The sequence below is a fragment of the Oncorhynchus masou genome, chromosome 2, assembly GCF_036934945.1.
Source record: "Oncorhynchus masou masou isolate Uvic2021 chromosome 2, UVic_Omas_1.1, whole genome shotgun sequence".
NCBI lineage: Eukaryota > Metazoa > Chordata > Actinopteri > Salmoniformes > Salmonidae > Oncorhynchus > Oncorhynchus masou.
In genome coordinates this window covers 40782920-40807291 of record NC_088213.1, presented here as the reverse complement: position 1 = coordinate 40807291, position 24372 = coordinate 40782920, and the positions used below count along the sequence as shown (strand labels likewise).

Genomic DNA, 24372 nt, shown 5'->3' with positions numbered 1-24372 from the left:
CTTGTGGAAAACCACAGTGGAGGCACATTTCTTTTGTGTGCCAGCATCCTGCCAGAGATTTCCATTGCCACTCCATTGCATAATGTGGTTACATTTCAGTGGGATGGTTCCTGGCATAGGCCCAAGGCAGAGAACTAGCCTATAGTCTCATTGGGAAGAGCTTTATAAATAAAGAACCCAGTTTACATTCTCCCCATTAGACTGGGCCTAAGGGACTCAAATCTACTACTTGGCGGTGTTACAGCTGCATATGGATGGTTCTATGGGCCATCCTCTGCTCTCCGGACCAGGAGACTGGGACCCATCATTTCAGCAAATCATCGCATCACTATTCACAGCGCTGAGATGAAGACATGCAGTATCCTCAGAATGTATGATAACTGGATTAGGAGACAACACGTTTGTCTTCTCAGAAATGGCCGTAACACATATTTACCAGGAGGATTTTGCTTTCAAATTGTTTTCTAGAGCTCATTTGTCAACAGCTGAGCATGTTAGCCTAAACATATTTTATTAAGGTCTAGCTTGTTGAATCTTTGAAAATCACAGATTGCATCATTGAGGTCCATTTGTCATAGAACTGTCTTTTCAATAATAGTTTAAACAACAAACAGTATTTGCAATACCTGAATACTTTACTAATGACTGGGAGATGGGAAAGACCCATGCAGTGCAAAATGCCAGGATGTTACAAGAAAACATTCCCATCCAATGGGACAGTAGGGGAGACGGTAGGGACTCTTACAAGACTCTTTTTAACATTAAAAGAAAGACAACGGTCTTGGGTGGTAATAGGGACTCTTTTTATTCTCATATTTTATTCCAACATGAAGTTATACGCCATTAAACACACTCTGCCCACTTGTGACAACCAGCCCCATCACAGGGTTGTCACAATGTTTGCTTGTAGCTTATTCTTTTTGTAATAGGAAATAATGCAATATAGCACACAGTCTTAGAAATAGCTTTTCTTTGATGGAACGATATTCCTAACAGAATTCAGCATTTTATACCTTGAGAATAACGTATGATGTTTTTTGTATATCAAATCAAAAGTTTATTTGTCACTTGCGCCGAATACAACAGTGAAATTCTTATATGTGTGCGTGCATGCGTAGGTTTGCACACGCATGTGTACATGTGTGGGTGTGTGAAATAAAAAAGATATGTGTGAGAGAGACAACACTCCCAGATAGCACAGACACCTCTGTCCAACAGATGTATACGTGATGCATTGGGAAGATGCAGTTTAGACATCGTTTGCTAATTAGCAAGACGTCTCACATTCTACATTCTAGAGTTCTACATCGTTTATACGTTTGCCAGGCATCAACATTCTATTCTGATGTCTCGGTGACGTCTTCGCAATCTGCACACGCTCTCCACACTACATATTCCCAACACATTTTGATATGTCGGCCAAAGTTGTTCGTTTTTACTGGGAAGGGATGTCTTTATAGCAACAGCACAAAATAGCTTGGGATATATTGTATACTGGCAGTGGCAATGTCCCCGAACAGTATGGTTACAATGGAGTTAATAGTGACTACCCCACCAATGCTCGTTACCACATGGCTTGACTTAGCAACTCAGAAATAGGTTTGAAATAGCTCTCCCTCTTTTTGATAAACATAATTTTTCATGTATAATCCCATAATTCAAACATTTATAAACTAAAATAACAAGACATACTTTATGTTTTTCATTTGATCTGTGAGAAACACATACATTCCACTCACCTCAATGTTTTGTCACGCTGACATGAATTGACTAGGTGGTTGAGTTCTTTCAAAGAATTCACACATTTGAATCTTAAAATTATTACACAGCACACTCTAGATTGGGAGTAACAAGCACTGTGACAACCAACCCACGAGACAACCAACCCCAGTCTCCCCTACCCTGGACCAGAGGGAGAGGGCAACTACTTAGATTCCTGCTTACACTTCATCATCATTCCTCTGTCTACAGAGGTTTATTTTTAAAGGGAGGTGTCAGCCAATGTCAAGTCACGTTCCTTTGAGCGATGATGGGGGACAGCCCAATCAGAGAAGTTGTGCTGGGCGGACCAGAACCTTTAGATCCACCAATGGTTCACTTCACTCTATCAGCACCAGTAAACACACTAAAACATATACAAACAAACAAGCAAACAAGCAAACAAACAACCTGTACATCCCAATGGGTCGGCAACATGACAATGGGTCAACATTTTAAAACAACACCATTTTCAAAGCTCACAACATCTCTCTCTTAATACTGGCAAAAGGCCATAATCAAAAGGTCATTCCGTGCATGCCCACCAGTCAATAGCATCTTCTGAGGTTGAGTTTAAATGTTTTGGTGACGTCAAGCGGCCATTGGAATTTTGGCAGTGGCGGGGCTACTATATAAAAACTTTAGGACAGAGAGGTAGAGAGAGGGGAGGGGGGAGACAAGTGGAAAGATAAGATAGCGAAGAGTTGGTGTTTATTTAAGTGGTGTCATGTCTCTGGCACATACAGACAACAGGGTCCGACAGAGCTGCCTGTATGGGAGAGGAACAACAACACCTCGGGAGCTTCAACTAAAATAGATCCAATGCAGCTTGGAGCAAGGTGGATTAGCACAGCTTCCGTTGTCTCACCTGACACTTGTTCCCCGCTGTGTGGAATTTCGTGGAACTATGAGTAAACCAGAGACATTGGCCTCCTGCATTGCCAAGATGTACGAGGGAGGTAAATTGGACAATGCTGGGGCCCCTTCTGGAGCAATGAAAAAGCCAACAAACAGCCTGCTGAACAGCCTGGGAGGCATGGAGGTCAAGCTGAATCATCTGGAGGTGAAGGTGAAGCAGATAGCCTGTAGCCAGACAGAGGTCCTCAGGAGGCTGGACATGGTGTGCCAGGGCATGGGGACGCTGGAGAAGGACCTGGCCCAGCTCAGAAAGGACAGGGACAGGGGCTCTCGCGGAGGTGGAGGGGACCCTTCTTTGTTCTCGGAGGTCAAGGTACTGTGTGGGGAGACTGTGGCGCTGCTGAAGAACCTGCAGCAGGAGGGTAAATGGCAACGGGAAAAGATTGAGGGAATAGAGAGCTCGGTTTCGGCCATGGACAAGCTCTGGGGATACGTGGGGGGAGTCTTCCGAAGCTCCAAGATAGTGGAGTTCATCTTGAAAGGCATCGTACCCTGGAGGAAACAGGGCCTAATGTACATCCAAGAGGAAGAGGAGGTCAGTGAGGTCATCCTGAAGCAGGCTGGCACATCTTTGCCATTTCATTAAATGTGATGTCCTTAGGTGCTTAAAAATGTTTGAGTTATTTTGAGTTATGGTATTAACATCTGCTTCCATTTATTTTGTGAGCCATGACTCTCCGGTTCACCCTTACCCACTTAATTTAATAATTGTAAAGAGCGCAGTGCATTCTCTATAGTGTACAGTGTACACTATCATTGTTTTGTTCTTACACTTTTAAATACTTCTCATTCAAATGACCTAACATCATGAGGAAGTGTAAGTTGAAGGTGGGCGTTTGTCCAGCAAAATGTCCGTTGAAATCCCCAGTGCAAAGTGTTGCTACAGAGTAGCCTTGTGCAAAGTCACTGAACCTGGCGATCTGTGTCACTGTCTGACTGTCTCTAAAATGTTTCTTCAGCTGTTGGGAAACAATGTGAGCTGTTTCAATCATGTTACTGTCAAGACAAGGCTGTTTGCTAGCATAAAATCCAAAGTGAAAATGAAGTGAGAGGGATTTGTTCCACTGACTGTATGCTTTTCCCCCAAACTCATGACAATTTAGCGTAAATAATCTGGATTATAATGTATGAAGAATCTCATCACTGGCATCTTGATAATCTTGACATTAAATACTAATGTTTGCTACAACATAAAGTAGCCTACTAACAAACTATTAGAAGGCAGATGGAACGAAATGCTGGTCATCTATTCATTTGAACATAGAATTAGGAATTAGAATAGTAATTCAATAGGATCTCTATTTATTTATTGAACCTTTATTTTATTTGAGTCGTACTGAGACCAAGGTCTCTTTTACAGATGAGTACTGAATTATAGAAATTACAGAAAATACACACTACAAAATATAAATACAAAATGCAAGTAAAAATAATTTTTATTTTATTTATTTATTTAACCTTTATTTAACCAGGAAGGGCTCATTGAGATTAAACTCTTTTTCAAGAGCGCCCTGGCCAAGATAGGCAGCACCAAGTCATTACAAAAAAATTACAGACAGACAACATGAAAAACTACAAGTAATCTAGTAAAAACCATTGAATTCACAAGAGTATAAAACAGCAAATTAAAAACATTGACAGGTCAGGGAATCAGCCTCAAAATCCGTCATCAGTGATTTAAAAACACCAATCGGGACAAGTTCTTCCAGTTTAAAAGTATTTTGTAAGGTGTTCCAAGACGATGGCGCAGAGTACATAAATGCCCTTTTACCAAATTCAGTTCGGACATTTGGAACAGTTAGCAGGATAAAGTCCAGCGAACGAAGAGAGTACCCACCACATTTCTGAACAATAAAAATGCACAAATAAAAAGGTAGTAAACCCAAAATGGCTTTGTAAATAAAAGTATACCAGTGACTGAGCCTACGAGTGACTAGAGAAGGCCAGCCAACCCTGGTATATAACGTGGAGTGGTGCGTAAGGGTTTTGCAGTTTAAAATAAATCTCAAAGTGCCATGGTAAAGAGTGTCAATTGATCTCAAACACTGAGCAGAAGCATTCATATATAAAATATCCCTATCGTCTAGTAAAGGTATAAATGTAGCTGATACTAGCCTCCTTCTGGCTTCAAAAGAAAAACATTATTCCTAAAATAAAATCCCAATTTCAGCTTCAATTTTTGTGTAAGTTGTTGAATATGCAATTTAAAAGAGAGGCTGTCATCAATTAAAATTCCAAGATATTTCTATGAGGTTACAACCTCAATCTCCTTGCCCTGACAGGTAGTAATATGTGAAAGGTTCAGAGGTCTATTTATTGCTTTAGAAAACACCATTCGTTTAGTTTTGTCAATATTGAGGATAAGCTTCAATTGACACAAGGTATGTTGAACAGTATAAAAAACAGTTTGCATGTTCTGGAAAGCTTTTGTAAGAGACGATTCACAACAGTAAATAACAGTATCACCAGCATAAAAATGAATTTGTGCATTTTGGACATTTTTTGTCTAAATCATTTATATAAATAGTGAATAAGAGAGGACCAAGTACATAGCCTTGGGGCACACCATTCAAGACAGACAATTTAACAGACGTAAGCCCATCAAATTGAGTGCACTGAGTTCTATCAGACAGATAGTTAGCAAATCATGCAACTGCATGCTCCGAAAAACCTACACTCGACAATCTCTGCCTTAGTATAGCATGATCAACTGTATCAAAAGCCTTAGAATGATCAATAAAAGTGAGACACCGTGCTGTTTTTTGTCAATCGCTTCAGTGATATAATTTAAAACCTTCATGGTTGCTGTAATTGTGCAATGCTTCTTCCTGAAGCCCGATTGGTACATTGATAAAATAGAGTTAGTAAATAAAAACTCTTTTAGCTGTTCACTTACAAGGGTTTCAAGTATTTTCACCAGGGGTGAGAGCTTTGAGATTGGCTTATAATTATTTAAAATATTTGGATCTCCCCCTTTTAAAAGTGGTAGGACAAATGCTGATTTCCAGATCTTTGGAATTTCATTACATTCCAGGGTTAGATTGAACCGAGATGTAAGTGGTTCAGCTATGAAATCAGCTGCCAGATTTAAAAAGTAGGGATCCAAAAGATCAGGACCTGCAGGCTTTCTCTGATCTAAGGAGTTCAGGGCTTTATGTACCACCTGCACTGAGAATGGCAAAAAGCTAAAAGTTTGACCAGCTCTCACTGGTTCATCCACACAGGGTTGTACAGAGACAGAGGACACTGAATCAAACAGCCTACCAGATGATACAAAGTGCTCATTGAACATTGAAACAATTCAGCATTTCAGTTTTGTCATATATAGCAACAGAGTCCTTCAAAACACATGACGGTAATTCATTAACATTACTGTTACCAGACATAAACTTAATAGCCTTCCAGAACTTTCTAGGGTCATTCAGGTTATCAGTGGTAACAGACATAAAATATTCAGACTTGGCCTTCCTGAGAAGAAAAGAAAACTTGTTTCATAACTGCCTAAAAATAAGCCAATCAGCATCAGAACATGATTTCCTTGCTTTAGCCCAGGCTAGATTACAGTTGTGAATAATACAAGACAGCTCAGAAGAAAACCATGGATTATCCCGCCCTTTAACCCTGAACCTGCGGAATGGGGTATGTTTGTTTGTTTGTTTACTATTTGGGAAAAACCATCATGAAAGAATTTCCAGGCAGTTTCCACATCAGGGATAAGCTCAATCATGCTCCAGTCAAAATAAAACAAATCATGAAAGAAAGCCTGCTCATTAAAACACTTCAAATTTCTCTGACGAATAAAACGTGGGTTTGTCTTAGGAACCTTAGTATTTCTAACAGCAACAACAGCACAATGGTCACTAAAATCATTACAAAAAACACCAACCGCAGAATATTTATGTGGAACATTTGTCAATATCAAATAATAATCAATCAATAATCAAATAATATCAATATAAAATCAATCCCGGTAGATTTATCTGGGCATTTATGATTTGGGTGAGTTAATCAACTGGGTAAGATTCATAGAATTACAAAACATTTTTAAATGATCAGACACCAGCTTTAACCAACACCAGTTGAGATCATTTCACTGTAAAGAAGTGTAGACATGAGGTGCGTCACATAAGAAAATGCATCACCGAGTGCAGAGGGGGGGTCTATAACAGCCAATCACAGTTATAGAGAGCAGAGGGGAGGTCTATAACAGCCAATCACAGTTATAGAGAGCAGAGGGGAGGTCTATAACAGCCAATCACAGTTATAGAGAGCAGAGGGGAGGTCTATAACAGCCAATCACAGTTATAGAGAGCAGAGGGGAGGTCTATAACAGCCAATCACAGTTATAGAGAGCAGAGGGGGTGGTCTATAACAGCCAATCACAGTTATAGAGAGCAGAGGGGGGGTCTCTAACAGCCAATCACAGTTATAGAGAGCAGAGGGGAGGTCTATAACAGCCAATCACAGTTATAGAGAGCAGAGGGGGGGTCTATAACAGCCAATCACAGTTATAGAGAGACCCTTTGAAACCTCAACATTGAAAGCAAGAAATTCCAACTGTTTACAAATAGTTTCAGACTTTGCCACACTTACATGGAATTTAGATTTTTACATATATAGCCACACCCCCACCTTTCTTAACCCAATCAGTGCGATAAACATTGTAACCACTTATACAAATATCCTTCTCAAAAACAGACTTGCTGAGCCAGGTTTCAGAAAACACAATTACATCAGCATCAGTTGATTTAGCCCAAATCCTAATCCCATCCATTTTTGACAACAGGCTGCATACAAAACCCGATCTTGATAATAACATGGTGATAGAAAACAAACACATTCATCAGTAATAAGGTCCTCAATCATCTTTCTGAATTGTCCTAGAGACATCCAAACGTTACATTTAAAGAACATTTAGAAGATTGATCCACAAATAAGATGCAGGAAAACCAAAAGCTGATTTACCTAACTCAGTAGAGACCAAAGGCATTTCCAGAGTTAACTATCCCTGAGACCGGATGTGGTAACTCGCATGTCTAAAGTTTAGTAAAGATGTTAGCGACAGTGGGACCTTTTGTAAAAGGGCTTTATAAATTAAGACATAGCAATGTATCAACCTACGCGATATCAAAGAGGTTCAACCAACTTTCTGGTAGAGAATGGAGTGATGAGCACTAAAACTGTTCCCTGTAATGATGAACTGCATCTAGTGGCTCTAATGAAGTGGCAGTTGCGTTCACATAGATCCGGAGTGGGCAACTCCAGTCCTCCGAGGGCCCGATTGGTGTCACACTTTTTCTACATCCCTAGCAAATTGCCCACCCCTGACATAGATCATGTCGCCATAGTCTAGGGCCGATAGGAACGTCGACTGAATAATCTGCTTTCTACTAATTAGCAAGAGCCAGGGTCTATTTCTATAGAAGCCCATTTTTATTCTCAGCTTCTTAACTAACTGGTCAATATGCTTTTTAAAAGACAGCTTTTCATCTATCCAGATGCCCAGATATGTATAAGCCGGGACACGATCAATATGGACACCATCAAAAGTGCATATGCTTAAATCGTTATTTTTATGCTCTAGACTCGAGTGACTATCCATCCTCCTGTGTGGTTCAGATGGTAGAGAATGACATTTGCAATGCCTGGGTTGTGGGTTTGATTCCCATGGGGGGGGCCACTAAAAAATGTATGTACTCACTACTGTAAGTCTTGTGTGTGCTAAATGACGTAAATGTAAACAATATATAATTAGTTTTACCTGCAATGTTAATTTCAGGGCAATACAGTTTTTCTGTAATACAAGGAATGCAGCCTGTAGTTCAGGTAGAGCATGGTCATCCATGGGGGCAAAAGCATACACAAAAGTATCATAGGCATACAAGTGCAGGTTACAATTTTTTACAGACATGTCAATATTGTTAATGTAAACAGTAAAAAAATACAGGGCCCAGAACCCTGCGGGACACCCTTCATATTATCCTGATTTAACACCACCAGTAGATACACATTGAGTTCCATCTGTCAAGTCATTTATTAACCAGTTACATGCAGCCTGGTCTAGGCCAATTGAAGAATGCCTCTGAATTAGCAGTGAGTGATCAACAGTATCGAAAGCCTTTGACAGGTCAATGAAGAGGGCAGCACAATGTTACCTTTTATCCATACAGTCAACCACATCATGACTGGGTATAAAACCTGACTGATGTACATTTGCATTTCAAAGATAAGAAAGATCTTAGCTGATATTTTAGCTGGGCAAGAACGTTTCGAAATAAGGCCACCTTTGTGAAGGGGGAGTACATGGGCTGTCTTCTAAACCTTGGGGATAGTACCAGATATAACAGTCCGGTAAAAAATCTGGGTTAATTATTCAGCTATCAAGGCGGCAGAGAGCTGCAGCAAAAAATGGATCAAGCATATCAGCCTCAGTGGAGCTAGAGGCTGGCAAAGAGAAGAGCAGTAGATTGACTGACCAGGGTCAGTTAAACCACCATTTCTCTAAAATAAAAATCCTGTCAAGATACAATTAGGACTAAAAGCCTAATTTATCCCATTCTTCACAGTTATGATGCCAGAGTCAGACAGACCTTGTTTAGGCAGGGATGAAGAGGAATTTGTACACTTCAGAGCATTTACTGTTTTCCAAAATGTAAAATGATCACCAGCAGAGTTAGAGATAGAGCTTAGAAAGTAGCTTGACTAAACTTTCTTAATCGAGATAGTATCTGTTTCTCAGTTGCCTCAAAGATTGCCAGTCCACTACAGAGTCAGTTTTCCTTACTTTGGCCCAGGCCTGATTTCTCACCTGAATGAGCTGAGATAGATCTAACTCTTGGTTTTCTTCTGAGCTATCTTTGAATCTGAATTGTTTAAAAGGGGCATGTTTATCTGCCCGAACAGGTATTCCCAAACTGGGGGTGGTACACGCAATGCCGTTGGGGTACGCCAAATAAAAACGTGATTCACATTTTCAAAAATACAATTTTTCAATTGTAAAAATGTTTTAAAAAATCTTCTTCACATTTTCAAACAGCCCATTTATATTTTCCAACGGGATTATACATTTGGGTGAGGTTTTTTTCTTGCCTGAGTAGCATCGTTTCACTGCCAAAAATAAAATTAAACCATCAGCGAAATAACAACACAATGTCAAATTACAGGTAGCCTAATCAAATAATTAACATCAGGTACTTTCCCGAAATGGATGACACAAACAACTGGATTCATTATCCCTTTCAGGCCCTGCCTTCAGTCCACTTACCAATATCTGAACAAGAGAGGCTCATCAAAATTGCAACAAGCGGTTCTGTGAAAGTTTCATTTAATCAGAAGCTACTGCCAAATTTCTGGATTGGGCTGCTCTCAGAGCATCCAGCTTGGCAAATCACACTAAGACACTGATGCCCTTTGCAACCATGTACCTTTTTGAGAGTGGATTCTAGGCTCTAACTAGCATGAAAACTAAATACAGGCACAGACTGTGTGTGGAAAATGATTTAGGACTGAGACTCTCTCCAATACAACCCAACATTGCAGAGTTAAGTGCATGCTTTCAAGCACACCTTTCTCATTAACCTGTGGTGAGTTTTTCACAATTTTCGATGAACAAATAAGGTTTTATATGTAATATAGTTAAATAAAGAGCAAAATTATTGATTCATGTATATTTATTTGTGCCCTGGTCCTCTTTGTCACTTCCCACGAGCCGGGTTGTGACAAAAACTCATACTCATTCTTAAGTTTAAAAAATGTCTTGTATAGTGTGTGTGTGGCAGGCTTACAATCATGGCAAAAACAACATTTGAGAGTGCGCTGACTCTGGTGCTAGAGGGGGTACGCAGATGGAGGTTGAACGTTTGAAGGGGTACTGGACTATAAAAAGTTTGAGAACCACTGTGCCAGAGGAATACATTTGGAGGATACATTTTCTAGAGCCAACTCAGGGTTAGGCATACAGGAGACGGTGGCTAAATCAGAGTAGAACATGTCATGTAAAAATCCTTGAGGGGAAAACTTTTTAAAATGTGTCTTCTTAATTAAATGAGAATTAGTATTTTGCTGTTTTGTATCTCTAATACATATTATGGGACAATGATCACTGATATCATGTGTAAATACTCCGCTAGACAAATATTTATGCGGGTTAGTAAGAATTAAATCAATCAAGTTAACAGGAATTTTCACTTTTCGCCATGTGGGTTTTGAGATCGATTGAGTGAGTTTAAAATCAATGCATATGCATTGAGGCCAGGGATAGCCAATTCAGATTCAAATCCCCTAAAATGACCCAATTCCGAAGACAGAAAAGGTGTTAAACACTCAGATATAGCACCAATATAAGTCTTGTAAAACAATGTGGCCTCAATGGCCACACAAGTACTCTTAAATCTCTACCTGGTACAGCCAGAAGAGGAGCCACTTAGCCCAATATTGGACTAAAGGAGCTAACTTTACTCCTTTGTCCTTTTCCATGCTCTGTTTAAAGGGCGAATTGGCTCTAGAATCCAAAACAGCCAAATACTCCATCTAAACATGAATCGAGTCTCTATTTTGGTAAAGTTCTAGAAATATAAATCCTTTACTTTCACATCACTTCAAAATACACACTTACTATACAGTGTTTTAACCTGTATTAACACAGTTGCAGCCAACATTATTTTTCAGTGACAACACGTTTGTGGCGTCTGTCTTCCGTTTGCACACAGCTGTTCGAAGATGCAGCTAGCAAATTAGCACAGGTAGTTCACTCTGTCTACCGTCTGTTTTCGGTAAACAAGCACTGTAACCTAATATGGCCTTGTTGGAACCCTAACCCAAAAAAAGTGAGTATCAATTTAACCTCGCATGGTCGGAACTTGAAGCACAAGCATTTCACTATACACGCATTAACATCTGCTAACCATGTGTATGTGACAAATAACATTTGATTTCATTCTGCTTTTGGAAAATTATTAAATGAAAGATAAGGTCGCGGATCTGGACAAAAATCCTCCTTACAGAAGACGCCTTCGTCCAATGACTCTTATGTGCCATGAAATGGAACTGACAGTCAAGGGCTACTAGCCACTGTGCTAATGCCTCTGCATTGCTTGCTCTTAAGGGTTTGAGGCTCACAAAAAAAAACTTTGTCACTGCTGGTGTAAAAAGGGCTTTATAAAATACATTTGATTAATAGATTGAAATGTAGATCTTTTTTGGGGGGTGGAGATAGTGTAGTTAAATTCAGTGTTAGTAAATAGTCTGATCGCGTTAGGCAGACAGATGGACTCTAATGAGAGCCAGTAAGGTATGCCGTGCGAACACAGTTGCCCACCCATGCTATGACCCTGCGGTGTACTTCCAGGCCAGATCCCCTGTTGGCATCTCCCAGTTGCTCATGGCTTAGAGTAAACTACTAACAGAGTCCAGCTGAGTCGGCCCAGTAGGCATCTGTTATCAGTTATGTGTTGTCATTTCAAATATGTCACACTAGTTCATCATTAATACTAAAAAGACCATGCCTCAATCATTCTCCATGCCTCAAGTCCATGCCTGAAGTATTGGCAATGTGGTGATGAGTGGATGTGAGTGGATGTTAGTGGATGAGTGGATGTGAACAAACATTTAGATCAGATATTCCAGCCTTTAACTTGTTTTTTTCTTTCTCCTGTTTGCTATACGCGGTTTCTTGTTCAAACTTGATATCATACATACTCCTGGAATTGAGCTACTATACCACATTGGTGGAAGAAGGATTGTTAGACCTGAATGTGAGGAAGTAGTAAGGAACAATATATATGAAGGATGTTCTCTTCCCTCAGAAAACTAAATCAGAAGATAGCAGCATAAAGCCTAAAGTCACTCTTTGCGACCAGGGGACTCAGGTCCAAGAGGAGGGCTTACGAATCGCCACAGGTAAGCTGGACTTGTCTCTGTGTTATCGGTTGGCATTGATTTTAAAAAATTCAGTTGTTTTTCAATCAATCAATCAATTAATCAATCAAATATCATTTATACAGTACCAGTCAAAAGTTTAGGGTTTTTCTTTATTTTTACTATTTTCTACATTGTAGAATAATAGTGAAGACATCAAAACTATGACATAATACATATGGAATCATGTAGTAACCATAAAAAGTGTTAAACTAATCAAAATATATTTTATATTTGAGATTCTTCAAAGTAGTCACCCTTTGCCTTGATGACAGCTTTTCACACTCTTGCATTCTCTCAACCAGCTTGCATTTGGAATGCATTTAAATTAATTAACAGGTGTGCCTTGTTTGTTAAAGACCAAGTCCATATTATGGCAAGAACAGCTCAAATAAGCAAAGAGAAATGACAGTCAAGAACTTCAAGTGCAGTCGCAAAAACCATCAAGCGCTATGATGAAACTGGCTCTCATGAGGACCGCCACAGGAAAGGAAGACCCAGAGTTACCTCTGCTGCAGAGGATAAACTCATTAGAGTCACCAGCCTCAGAAATCGGCAATTAACTGCACCTCAGATTGCGGCCCAAAAACATGCTTCACAGAGTTCAAGTAATAGACACATCTCAACACCAACTGTTCAGAGGAGACTGCATGAATCAGGCCTTCATGGTTCAATTTTTGCAAAGAAACCACTACTAAAGGTCACCAGTAAGAAGAAGAGACTGGCTTGGGCCAAAAAACACGAGCAATAGACATTAGACCGGTGGATATCTGTCCTTTGGTCTGATGAGTCCAAATTTGAGATTTTTGATTCCAACTGACGTGTTTTTGTGAGACGCAGAGTAGCTGAACGGATGATATCTGCATGTGTGGTTCCCACCGTGAAGCATGGAGGAGGAGGTGTGATTGTGTGTGGGTGCTTTGCTGGTGACACTTTCCATGATTTATTTAGAATAAATCTGCAGCAATACGCCATCCCATCTGGTTTGCGCTTAGTGGGACTATCATTTGTTTTTCAATAGGACAATGACAACACATCTCCAGGCTGTGTAAGGGCTATTTGACGATAAAGGAGAGTGATGGAGTGCTGCATCAGATGACCTGGCCTCCACAATCACCCGACCTCAACCAAATTGAGATGGTTTGGGATGAGTTGGACCGCAGAGTGAAGAAAAACAGCCAACAAGTGTGCAATATATGTGAGAACTACTTCAAGACGGTTAGAAAAGCATTCCTCATGATGCTGGTTGATAGAATGCCAATAGTGTGAAAAGCTGTCGTCAAGGCAAAGGGTGGCTACTTTGATGAATCTAAAATATATTTTGATTTTGATTTGTTTAACAGCAGAGGTAACTCTGGGTCTTCCATTCCTGTGGCGGTCCTCATGAGAGCCAGTTTCATCATAGCGCTTGATGGGTTTTGCGACTGCACTTGAAGTTCTTGAAATTTTCCAGATTTACTGACCTTCATGTCTAATAGTAATGATGGACTGTCATTTCTCTTTGCTTATTTGAGCTGTTCTTGACCATGATATGGACTTGGTCTTTAACAAACAAGGCACACCTGTTAATTTAAAAGTAAATTAGTGATTATTTGAGCTAACTTCTTCTCGTACGTCTGTTGCTGTTCTCCCCACAGGTGACAAGCCGGTGGCAGAACTCACTGTAAAGGAAGCGAAGTCCACAGACCATGAAGTGGAAGTCCCAAATCGTCCTGAGCATGATCCCTGCAGGTTATCAGAAGCTCTCACAGAGGGCCCTGCAGTCGACGAGGCCTTATTCCAATCTACCAATAGTAAAGGCTCTCGCAAGCCCAAAGAGGTCACCTTAAAGAGCAGAGAGCCCACCAGAGTCCAGACCTTCGCCTCTGATGTGGTCGTAGCTCAGGTGGAGGTCACCATCGAAGTGCTTTCTGAGCTGAGGAGGTAGGCTGTCACTGATTCATAACCAAAAGAAAATACCAGAATTCCAAAGGGCAATCTCTCTTTTTATTTAAGTGCTTTTTTTGTCAACAAATAGCAGCACCATTACTCCCAACAGGGTTATGAAAAGTGTGACAGGTGGAGCTGTTGAGTTGACGTCAATTGTCATTGAAGAGATAACAAAGCACTTGCACACACTGACCTACACTTTCAGCTAGAAATGTGAAAGCACGGGAGGATATGATAAATGATCCTCAAGATAAACCCCACTGCTGCCTTTTCATGTCTCTAGTGAAAGGTTTTCAAGTGGCAGTGGGCTCTCACTAGTGAGTAGGGTGAGTAGGGTGAGCAACATGAGGTACATGCTAAAGGGAATACAGAACATCAAAGGGTTCTTCTGTTGCCAATTTGTACATGCCTACTATGTGGTATAGCAAGAATGGGGGTACTTAACATGAAAATCAGCATCTATCTCTACTCATAGCCTATAACTTTTATTGTTACTATCCATATTTTGACCTGCAGTAGTGGAACCCGGAGCATAATATTTTCACTGTACCCTGCAATTACATCTGCATCCCTGTATATGTGACTAATAAACACAATCTAAAATGTAACCTAATATATTGCCGTCACCTTGTTTTCATTAGTTACATGTATATTCTGTTTCATTAATGAAGAAAAAGTGTAGGTCTGTGTTCAAACATTGACTGTTTTGTAATGTTACTGTGTTGCTAGGACTCCTGATGTGACCTTGATTTCGGTGGGGAGTGAGTTAGACAGTCAGTACGTCAACGTTAAGGAGACAGAGGTTCCACCAGATCCAGAACCCACTGCATCTCAGCCACCTACCTCCACCACTGAAGAGCAACCGCCGGAGCAACCGCCAGAGCAACCCCCGGGGGAAGCCGCTGAAAGTCTCCCTCTTCCTTCCAAGGAGGACACTTTCCCGGAAGAGGAATTTACAAAGGCTGCGGTCAGTCCTCGTGAGCCAGTTATCATTGTAACACCACCAACCCCATACAGCAGTGCGCTAACAAGCCCACTGGATGTGGTCACCAAAGCGGAACCAGAGTCAGTAACGATGGTCCCTCAGGTCCAGCCTGAGCCGGTGTCGGCCACAGAGCAGCGAAAACCTGATCCGCCTCAACCAGAGTCTGAGACAGTGAAAGATTCTGCGGAACCAGTTATCCCTCAGCCAACTCCCCCTTTAGTTGTTAAAAACCCTACAGCAACTGCACAGGGGGCAGCTCTGGATGCACAACAATTGGTCATAGGTGAGAAGGGCAATATCAATGTCAATTTCAGCACAATATGGATTGGACAACGGTATGTTACTGGGTGAAATGCAGTATGAAATTTGCTCCTCATGGTCTGTCAGTCCTCCAATAGGTCCACAGATCATTACCCATACCACCAAGCATATAATAAATCATGCTCCGGTGCTCTTCTCTTCCAGATGACTGCCCACCCTTGCCCGCCCCCTTTGAGCACCGCATTGTGAGTGCCAAGCAAGTCCCGATGGGTTCTTATTACGCTGTAAAGCCTAACGAGGTTCTCGGAGGGTGAGTCCTAATTCTTCAGGGCAACGAGAATGTGTTTACCGTACACATAAGACTGTGGTGTCGCATATATTATTCACATTATTGATACCCCCCCAAACCACAACATACTTACTGAAAGTGAGGGTTGCCAACTGTTATTTTACTGTTATAAGCACACTGTCAGGTCTACCCAATGATGTTGGCTGACAATAGCGACGTAGAAAACACATGAGGAGCCGTTTGCTGCAGCAGCGGTAACCAGGCGCAGCGTTAGCAGATAAACAAGGTTAGCAGACTGACAGACTGAGCAGTATAGCATGATAGCAGGCGACGGGCAAAGCAGGGAGAGATGGTACGTAGCCGCAGAGCTGAACAACTGGCAACGCAGACATGGCTAATCCCCAACAGAGTCTGCAAATAAGCACCGGCTTCTTTTATGCTTGTCATGGACAGGGTTTATTTTGGGCAGGTGTTGAGTTCCCATTTGCATAGGGGCTTTTTAAATCTCCGTGGTCCATGTCGAGTGGAGGCGCTCTCTCGCTACATCAAGAAGTTGGCTTAGTAGACTCTCCATGTGTGGCGGATGATGATGTACTTCCAATGAAACCAGAGGAGTAAAACAGGTCCTTGGAGTGTGTCAGCAAAGCCCTGACAGAGGTCAACGCAAAGGATACCCCCTCAAGGTTGACTGCTTGTGGGTCTGTGCCCTTTGGTGCCTTTGTCAGGGTGTCTGTAGCCTTGAGTTCTAGCATTTTAAAGGTTCTGCATAACCTGAAGCTCGGATTCTGAGAATACCGCGTTGAGACTGTGCTTGCGCGGCTAGGGCGTATGTGTGTTCATCAATGTCTATGAACAAATATTTGTGTTCTCACCTGTCTCTTTAGCATGTATGTAAAGTATCTGTGCACTCATATGTGTCCGTGTTTCCACAGGGGACGTTTTGGGCAGGTCCATAAGTGTGCAGAACTGTCGTCGGGCCTAATCCTCGCGGCGAAGTTGATCAAAGTAAAGGGAATGAGGGAGAGAGTAAGTGGATATACAACAACAGACCTGTGGTCTTTGTACCCCTCCTCTCTCTGACTCCCAACCTTTCACCACCCACCCTGACCTCTCTCTATGTTCCTGTCAAGTTTATTTATGAGGTTCTATGTGAGCAATTCTCTAGCCGCAGCTTAAAGAGATACTCACACACACAAACACGCACGCACGCACGCACACACACACACACACACACACACACACGCATGCACGCACGCACGCACGCACACACACACACACACACACACACACACACACACACACACACACACACACACACACACGCACACACACACACACTAGCTCTCTCTCTATCTCAAAATAAAAAATTACTACGCAACAATGTTAAAGCTGTAAAATCTAACTTTTTCTGTGACCTGACCAAATTTGAGTACACTACACGATGTTGGACCTGATTTAGCTATCCCAGACAAGCTTTTGAGATCAGAGACAAAATCCCCATGTCGTTGCCTACTCAGGGAGCGCAGCCGTCACCAACTCATTTAACGTGAGTGTGTCAGAGGAACAAACTGAGGGCTACCGATCTCATCTTTGAGCAGTCCCAGACGTCCCGATATTTTCAAACGCGTTTGATTTTATCGGCACAAAATCTGCGACGCTCTTGTTGTGTGAGATGTGCAACGACAACTTTTGAGAACGGTGGTCAGTAATAGGTCAATGAGAGCTCGCCAGAGAAGAAGCCAGTGAGGTGATAACGTTGTTCCGCATCACCCAGGATGTGTAGACTCTCCAGCAGGAGCCACGCCTACCACTAGTATTTTATTTATTTTACCAGGTAAATTGACTGAGAACACAGTCTCATTTACAGCAACAACACAGGGAATGGTTACAGGGGACAGGAAGGGGGATGAATGAGCCAATTGGAGGCTGGGGATGATTAGGTGGCCATGATGGTATGCGGGCCAGATTGGGAATTTAGCCAGGACACCGGAGTTAACTCCCCTACTCTTACGGTAAGTGCCATGGGATCTTTAGTGACCACAGAGAGTCAGGACACCCGTTTAATGTCCCATCCGAAAGAGGGCACCCTATACAGGGCAATGTCCCCAATCACTACCCTGGGATATTTTTGTAGACCAGAGGAAAGAGTGCCTCCTACAGGCCCTCCAACACCACTTCCAGTAGCATCTGGTATCCCGTCCAGGGACCGAACATGAACAACCCTGCTTAGCATCAGAGGCAAGCCAGCAGTGGGATGCAGGGTGATATGCATTTGTACATGCCTTTGACCAAAGCGAAAGTGTCAAATCGTTATGAAGTTCAGAAGCAATGTTAAAAGTTCAGAAGTTCAGCTATGAAGTTCAGAAGCAATGTTATTGAATTCAAAATGTTGGCTACAAATTTCAACTCTGTATGGCAAGCGTGAATGTCTGACTGAAAACTTTTATGAGCCTGCTTTGAGCCACAGCTCATTCTAGCTACATTAATAATCTAATCACATCATCACGTCATTGTTTTCACAAGACAGCGTGGTGGTGTGGAGAATCCTCATGACCAAGTGAAGAATCTTGTAGTGTGTGACACCCCATCTGTGCCAGATCGGCAAGCAAGACAAATCACCACAGGAAAGGCGGTTGTTTAATGCGAGAGGTTCAGCGATGTTTGGATTTTGAAAGTCGTGTAGTGTACACCCGGCATAAGAAGCAGTAGATCTGTTCTATGTGCACTATTTCTATGCTTCCCGTTGGTAAGTTTCATATTTGCATCTTTTAATTTCGGATCTGTACACCAGCTTCAAACAGCTGAAAAAACAATATTTTTGGTTATTGAAAAGATATTTCCAGGAAATGGCAGATTGATTTCTGCATATTTTTACACATATTTACATTTTCTATTCTTACTCTTTCCATTTCTCTTTGACACTCACAGACACACACTCGCTGAGAACGCACACAGCACGCACCTGTGTCTCTTTTACCCAAAATCCATCATGGCTCCCGTCAGGATTCATTTCACATCCTTCGCCTCCTCTTACACCTGCTAATCACCACACTCTCTTTATAAGCATTTTTTTTTGAATGATGCATTTTTGGCTTCTCTTCTGACCTTGCCTTTATTGACACATTGAATGAGTACAACAGAAAGCTGGTACAGAAAGCTGATATTGAATTTGTGATTAATAATGCATTTCTTAATCAATCATACACTGAGCAAAGTATGATGTTTCTCATGTCCAATATGTGATGTATGCATTTTGTTCAGAGGTAATACATTTCTGTTTGGTCAGAATGGCAAATGGCTCTTTTGTACTCCTAAATATCAGAAACATCCACTTTTAATTTGTTTATTACTAGAATAATAACATAATCTATTTTTAGGATATTTCAATTACTTCCAAATTAAAATACTTGTCTTTTACAAATTGTTATTGTAAAAGATAAGTATTTTAATATTGGAATGTGTTTGGAAATACATTTGCATGTATTTGAAAATAGTCAAATACACTGACTCAAATACACTCCCATGCATTTAGCCCAGGTCGGTTATGTATTTGAAATAATGTATTTGGAAAGAAGTATTTGAAAATACTTTTAAATAATTTCAATATACGTAGTTTATTGGGGCCACATTATTAGATGACGGATGGGGGGGCGCTGTGTTGAAGCCACCATGCCTCCATTCTGTCACTCCCCCACCATTGTAAAAAAAATTTGGAAGCTATAGAAATGCATTTACTAATGTCTACATTTGTTTTTGCAACATTTATTATATTACAGACACCTTAATGTATACCTTTAAATCATAGTAGAATTTGTTTAGATTACTAATGTTACTGTCCCCACTACAACAGCAAAACTACTTAAATACATGTAATTTTGACCTTGAACATTTAATTGAAATACTGTAGAATTCCATTCATTCGTATGGAGGACTGTGCCTACTGGGGAGTGCCAATATGGCCGACCGGTGGCTTCAAAGCCTCTCACTGGCCAATAAATAGCATCAGCAATCCAGGGTTTGTATACATCATTGATTTGAACCCAGGTCTGCATAATACATTGTTCAATGAGAATGTTTAAGGTATAGTGTCATATACGTATAATTGGTATGGGTATAAGCACCCTCCAGAGTAGTTTGATTCTTTTTTTCTCTAGAATCATGAAATGTGATAGATTGTGATTTTCCTTTTTGCTGAGGTTGAGTGACTTCCTGCTCTCTCTTCTCTTATTTCCTTATTCTCTCTCTCTCTCTCTCTCTCTCTCTGTCCTTCCTCCCACTGGGTAACAAAGGAGGAAGTGAAGAATGAAATAGGAGTGATGAACCAACTTAACCATGTGAATCTGATTCAGCTTTATGATGCCTTTGAGTCACGGACAAACCTTACGCTTATTATGGAGTAGTAAGTCATTATTCGCATTAAGTCAGTATTTAGAAATTGCAACTCTAATAGCACCACCTATCTGCATTTCATGTGGGTGACCTGCAAACACTGTTCCAGGCTATAAAGCAATGTTTTAGTGGAATTAACCCCTATGCCACTTAATTTCCTCACCTCTTCTTTGCTTCTTGCACAGTAGCACAATATCACTTTTCCGGCACTGACCAGCTCCCTGTCTTTGCAGTGTGGACGGTGGCGAGTTGTTTGACCGGATCGTTGACGAGAACTACCTGCTGACAGAGCTGGATGCCATCGTGTTTATGAGACAAATCTGTGAGGGGGTACAGTACCTCCATCAGCAATATATTCTTCATTTAGACCTCAAGGTAAAAAGCATAACCTATACATAGAATATATTGCAAGACTTGTTAGTTTGACATGGATTTGAATTATATTACGTATCACCCTGGTGTGAGGATTCTTACATGCTCTCCTTGTTTCCTCTCAGCCAGAGAACATTCTTTGTGTCAACTCCACAGGGAACCAGATCAAGATAATAGACTTTGGTCTGGCCAGAAAGTATGTTTCTCAGTATTTTCTCCAGTCAGTGACCATAACTGTTTTAATCTACAAATCTCATCTACTGACATCCCCCTTTTCCCATCATTCTCAATTGAGTAGCCAATGAGGTAGTCATGGTAACAGTCACCCAGTAGACAGCTTGGTAAAAAGTTGGCCATCTCTGTAACTCTGAGTCTCCACCCATGAAGCTCTGTTGTAAGACGTGGGATCTTTATGTTCCCATAGTTCAACTGTGCTTGTCTCCCCTCAGGTACAGACCCAGAGAGAAACTAAAGGTCAATTTTGGCACCCCAGAATTTCTGGCTCCTGAGGTGGTCAACTACGACTTTGTCTCATTCCCAACGGACATGTGGAGTGTGGGAGTCATTACTTATATGCTGTGAGTCTCTCTCTCTCTCTCTCACTCACTCACTCACTCACTCACTCACTCACTCACTCACTCACTCACTCACTCACTCACTCACTCACTCACACACACACACACACACACACACACACACACACACACACACACACACACACACACACACACACACACACACACACACACACACACACACACACACACAGAGAGTGAGAACCACCTCCGCTTGACAAATATACTCACCACACACCTCTGCAAGGCAGCAGCATCAGTCATACCTTGTAACACAGTGGACACAGTGTGTAACATGAGGATCTGATCTGTTGTAAAGGGTCAACCAATGGTATCCTAGCCACCGGAAACATGCTTGCAATCGATCTATAAATGCACATTTGTCTCGTGTCACCCACACTAGCACACTGTTCAGCTATGACTAAATTCATACCCACTGCTGCCCCCTTGCAACGTTGCCTGTCAGCCTCAACCATGGCCCTGAATGAACTGTGTGCATCCCAATGGCCGTCTGTTTTTTCGCAGGACCCGGCAAATTCAATGAATGATAATAAACTGACAGCTGTCCAAGGAGATTTAGGAGGGTTTGCCCAAAATAAGAATGTGTGGCTGTCACACTCTATGCCCGCCAGCTTGCCTGAATACCTAGCACTACCCAGGGCTCCATGGTGCTAAATGAATTATTCTATTCTATTTAGAGTAAGCGTCAGCATGTGAGTGTGTTTTGTTTCAATTTCTCTGGAATGTGGCACACACTTCTGCTCCTTCGTAACCATTGCCCACAGTCTTTTGTGTTGAAGTGTGTTATGGGTCTAAGATTCATATTCTCAAACTTCATATTTACATAGCTGGCCTGTACTTTTCATTCCATGCAACAGGGCACTGAGGCAGAGCTCTCTGTAGCATCATGACTTTGATGACTGCTTTGTCTTTCTAATGAGTCAGTGTATAGAAGGACTGTATGAAAATGTAACTAACCCAGAATATCTCCCTGTTTTATTAGTCTGAGTGGACTGTCTCCATTCCTGGGGGACAACGATGCAGAGACTATGAACAACATCCTTCACGCCAACTGGGATTTTGATTCAGAGGCATTTGAGAATGTCACAGAGGAAGCTAAGGACTTTGTTACCAGACTGCTGATTCCAACTAAATGGTATTTCATATCTTCCTTACAATTGATTGTCTATTCATCTATATTGTTTCTCCCTCTTTGTCCTCTCCACTCAATCATGGCCAGAGCACCATCTCATTTAATCAAATGAAAAGGCCTATTGTTTGCCTAAGGCAGGAATATTCCAACTGAATGCACCTCATTGCCACTTAATCACAATCAGACTGTTGATGGTTCATTTGGCCATTTGTCTAAATGGGTTATTTGAATATGTGCCATGAAATCCAAACGAGTTGAGTAAACAGGATATAGAAGGTCAATAGAAAGTAGCACATTTGAGTCACATTATATGCAAACTACACTGCCAGGGCCTGAGTGAGTTGTGTATACTCCCACACTGGACTGTTCACTGAGTGGTCAGCTGGCAGGAAACAACGGCAGCTCGGCAGCTCGTATTGCAGATGGCAACAGGCACCTTGTTGTTCTTTCTGTGCTGTGTCACCATTAACGATCTGGTCATTCCTAATCGGGGTACTTAGTTGTGTGTTATTCACCCCCACACCCACTATCAGCCATGGTGAAAAGGATCATAGTGGGCTCATCATTAGCCTCTCTCTGTAGGCTACTTTTATTTCCAGGGAACGGGTACATCTCAGGGGTTAGCAGCAGCTATTTCATTATAGGCTAACAACATTAGATGAGGCATGGGTTACGGAGAATGTTTTCACCCCATAATGGCAGAGGCATTGAAAACTAAGTTTAGAAACAGAAAGTGGAAATACGTTTTTGGAAGTTGTCAATATTTGGGAGTTGTACCACATTGTGTAAAACTATAGTCAACCAAGTCTCTTGATTGAATGTCCATTTGGGCTGTAGACCTGTGTGTATTGATACTCCTGGGTCTGTATTGTAGCAGTCGACTCAGTGCAACTGGCTGCATGAAGCATGCCTGGCTGAACAATCTGGAGGATAAAGCCAAATTGCACCAGGTGCGGCTCAAGTCCCAAGTCAAGCTCCAGCGCTACCTGGCCGCTCATAAACAGTGGAAGGTGAGAACTGAAGCCATTTACGCATGTTCCCATGCAATCTCATCATAGGTCACGTTGCATCTGTGTTAGTGAATCGTCAGAATAAAGTCTTTATTAAAAAGTGATCGAAATTCAATGATTCTACTTCCTTGCAGAAACACTTCTACGTGGTTGCTGCAGCCAACAGGCTGAAGAGGTTTCGCCAGCATCATCCCATAAACACTGTATAGCAGTGAGAAGACTGCTGTCAAAGACTGAGTAGTTGTGCCCTCGCGTGTATTGCTGTCGTGCTGCACCTCCATGGCAGGCATTCCTGCCATTTATGCTAGTTGGACTGAGGCAACAGAACAGGACGTGACCTGCAATAGTGTCTGGCATTGGTATGCAAATTGCAATGATGGACATTTATTGAAATGTACTGTAGTATTCTACTCACTTTTTATACGGTACAGTGCACAACTTTGTGCAGTCTTCCTGTGGGTGATTATCTGGGGCTCACAGTGCGCTTCAAGCAGGTTGCCTACTACTTACTTAGGTGTAATTGTTTATTTAATGACAAATCTTACTGACATATGTTTGAACTGCTTTACTGAATGCACATCAAGTTGACATCACAATGACACATTATTCGCAAGGCTTTCTATTTTTGGGGGTTATTTTAATATGATAAGTGAATCTTCACAATCACACAGATGGCCTTGTCTTGTCAATCTTTCCTTCTATGAAGGCTTTGAATAGGCCACTTGTTTGCATGCTACACAACCTGACTGTACGGTGTTCCCATATAGCATTGTTTTGTGACAGTGTCCCCACCTCCACTTGAAATCAGCAAGAATAAC

The 24372-nt window shown here is 41.5% G+C and overlaps 1 protein-coding gene across 1 annotated transcript; it reads left to right on the top strand.

Moving 5' to 3' along the window:
* Positions 1 to 2450: 2450 nt before the first annotated feature.
* LOC135504887 (myosin light chain kinase 3-like) lies at positions 2451 to 24277 on the top strand. The gene is made up of 13 exons (XM_064923813.1): positions 2451 to 3211; positions 12480 to 12573; positions 14229 to 14514; positions 15250 to 15788; positions 15971 to 16076; positions 16988 to 17081; positions 20345 to 20454; positions 20678 to 20819; positions 20942 to 21012; positions 21266 to 21394; positions 22395 to 22547; positions 23419 to 23554; positions 23689 to 24277. Exons 1-13 carry the CDS (start codon positions 2666 to 2668, stop codon positions 23761 to 23763), a joined length of 2481 nt encoding a protein of 826 aa, XP_064779885.1. The 5' UTR covers positions 2451 to 2665; the 3' UTR covers positions 23764 to 24277.
* The last annotated feature ends 95 nt before the right edge of the window (positions 24278 to 24372 follow it).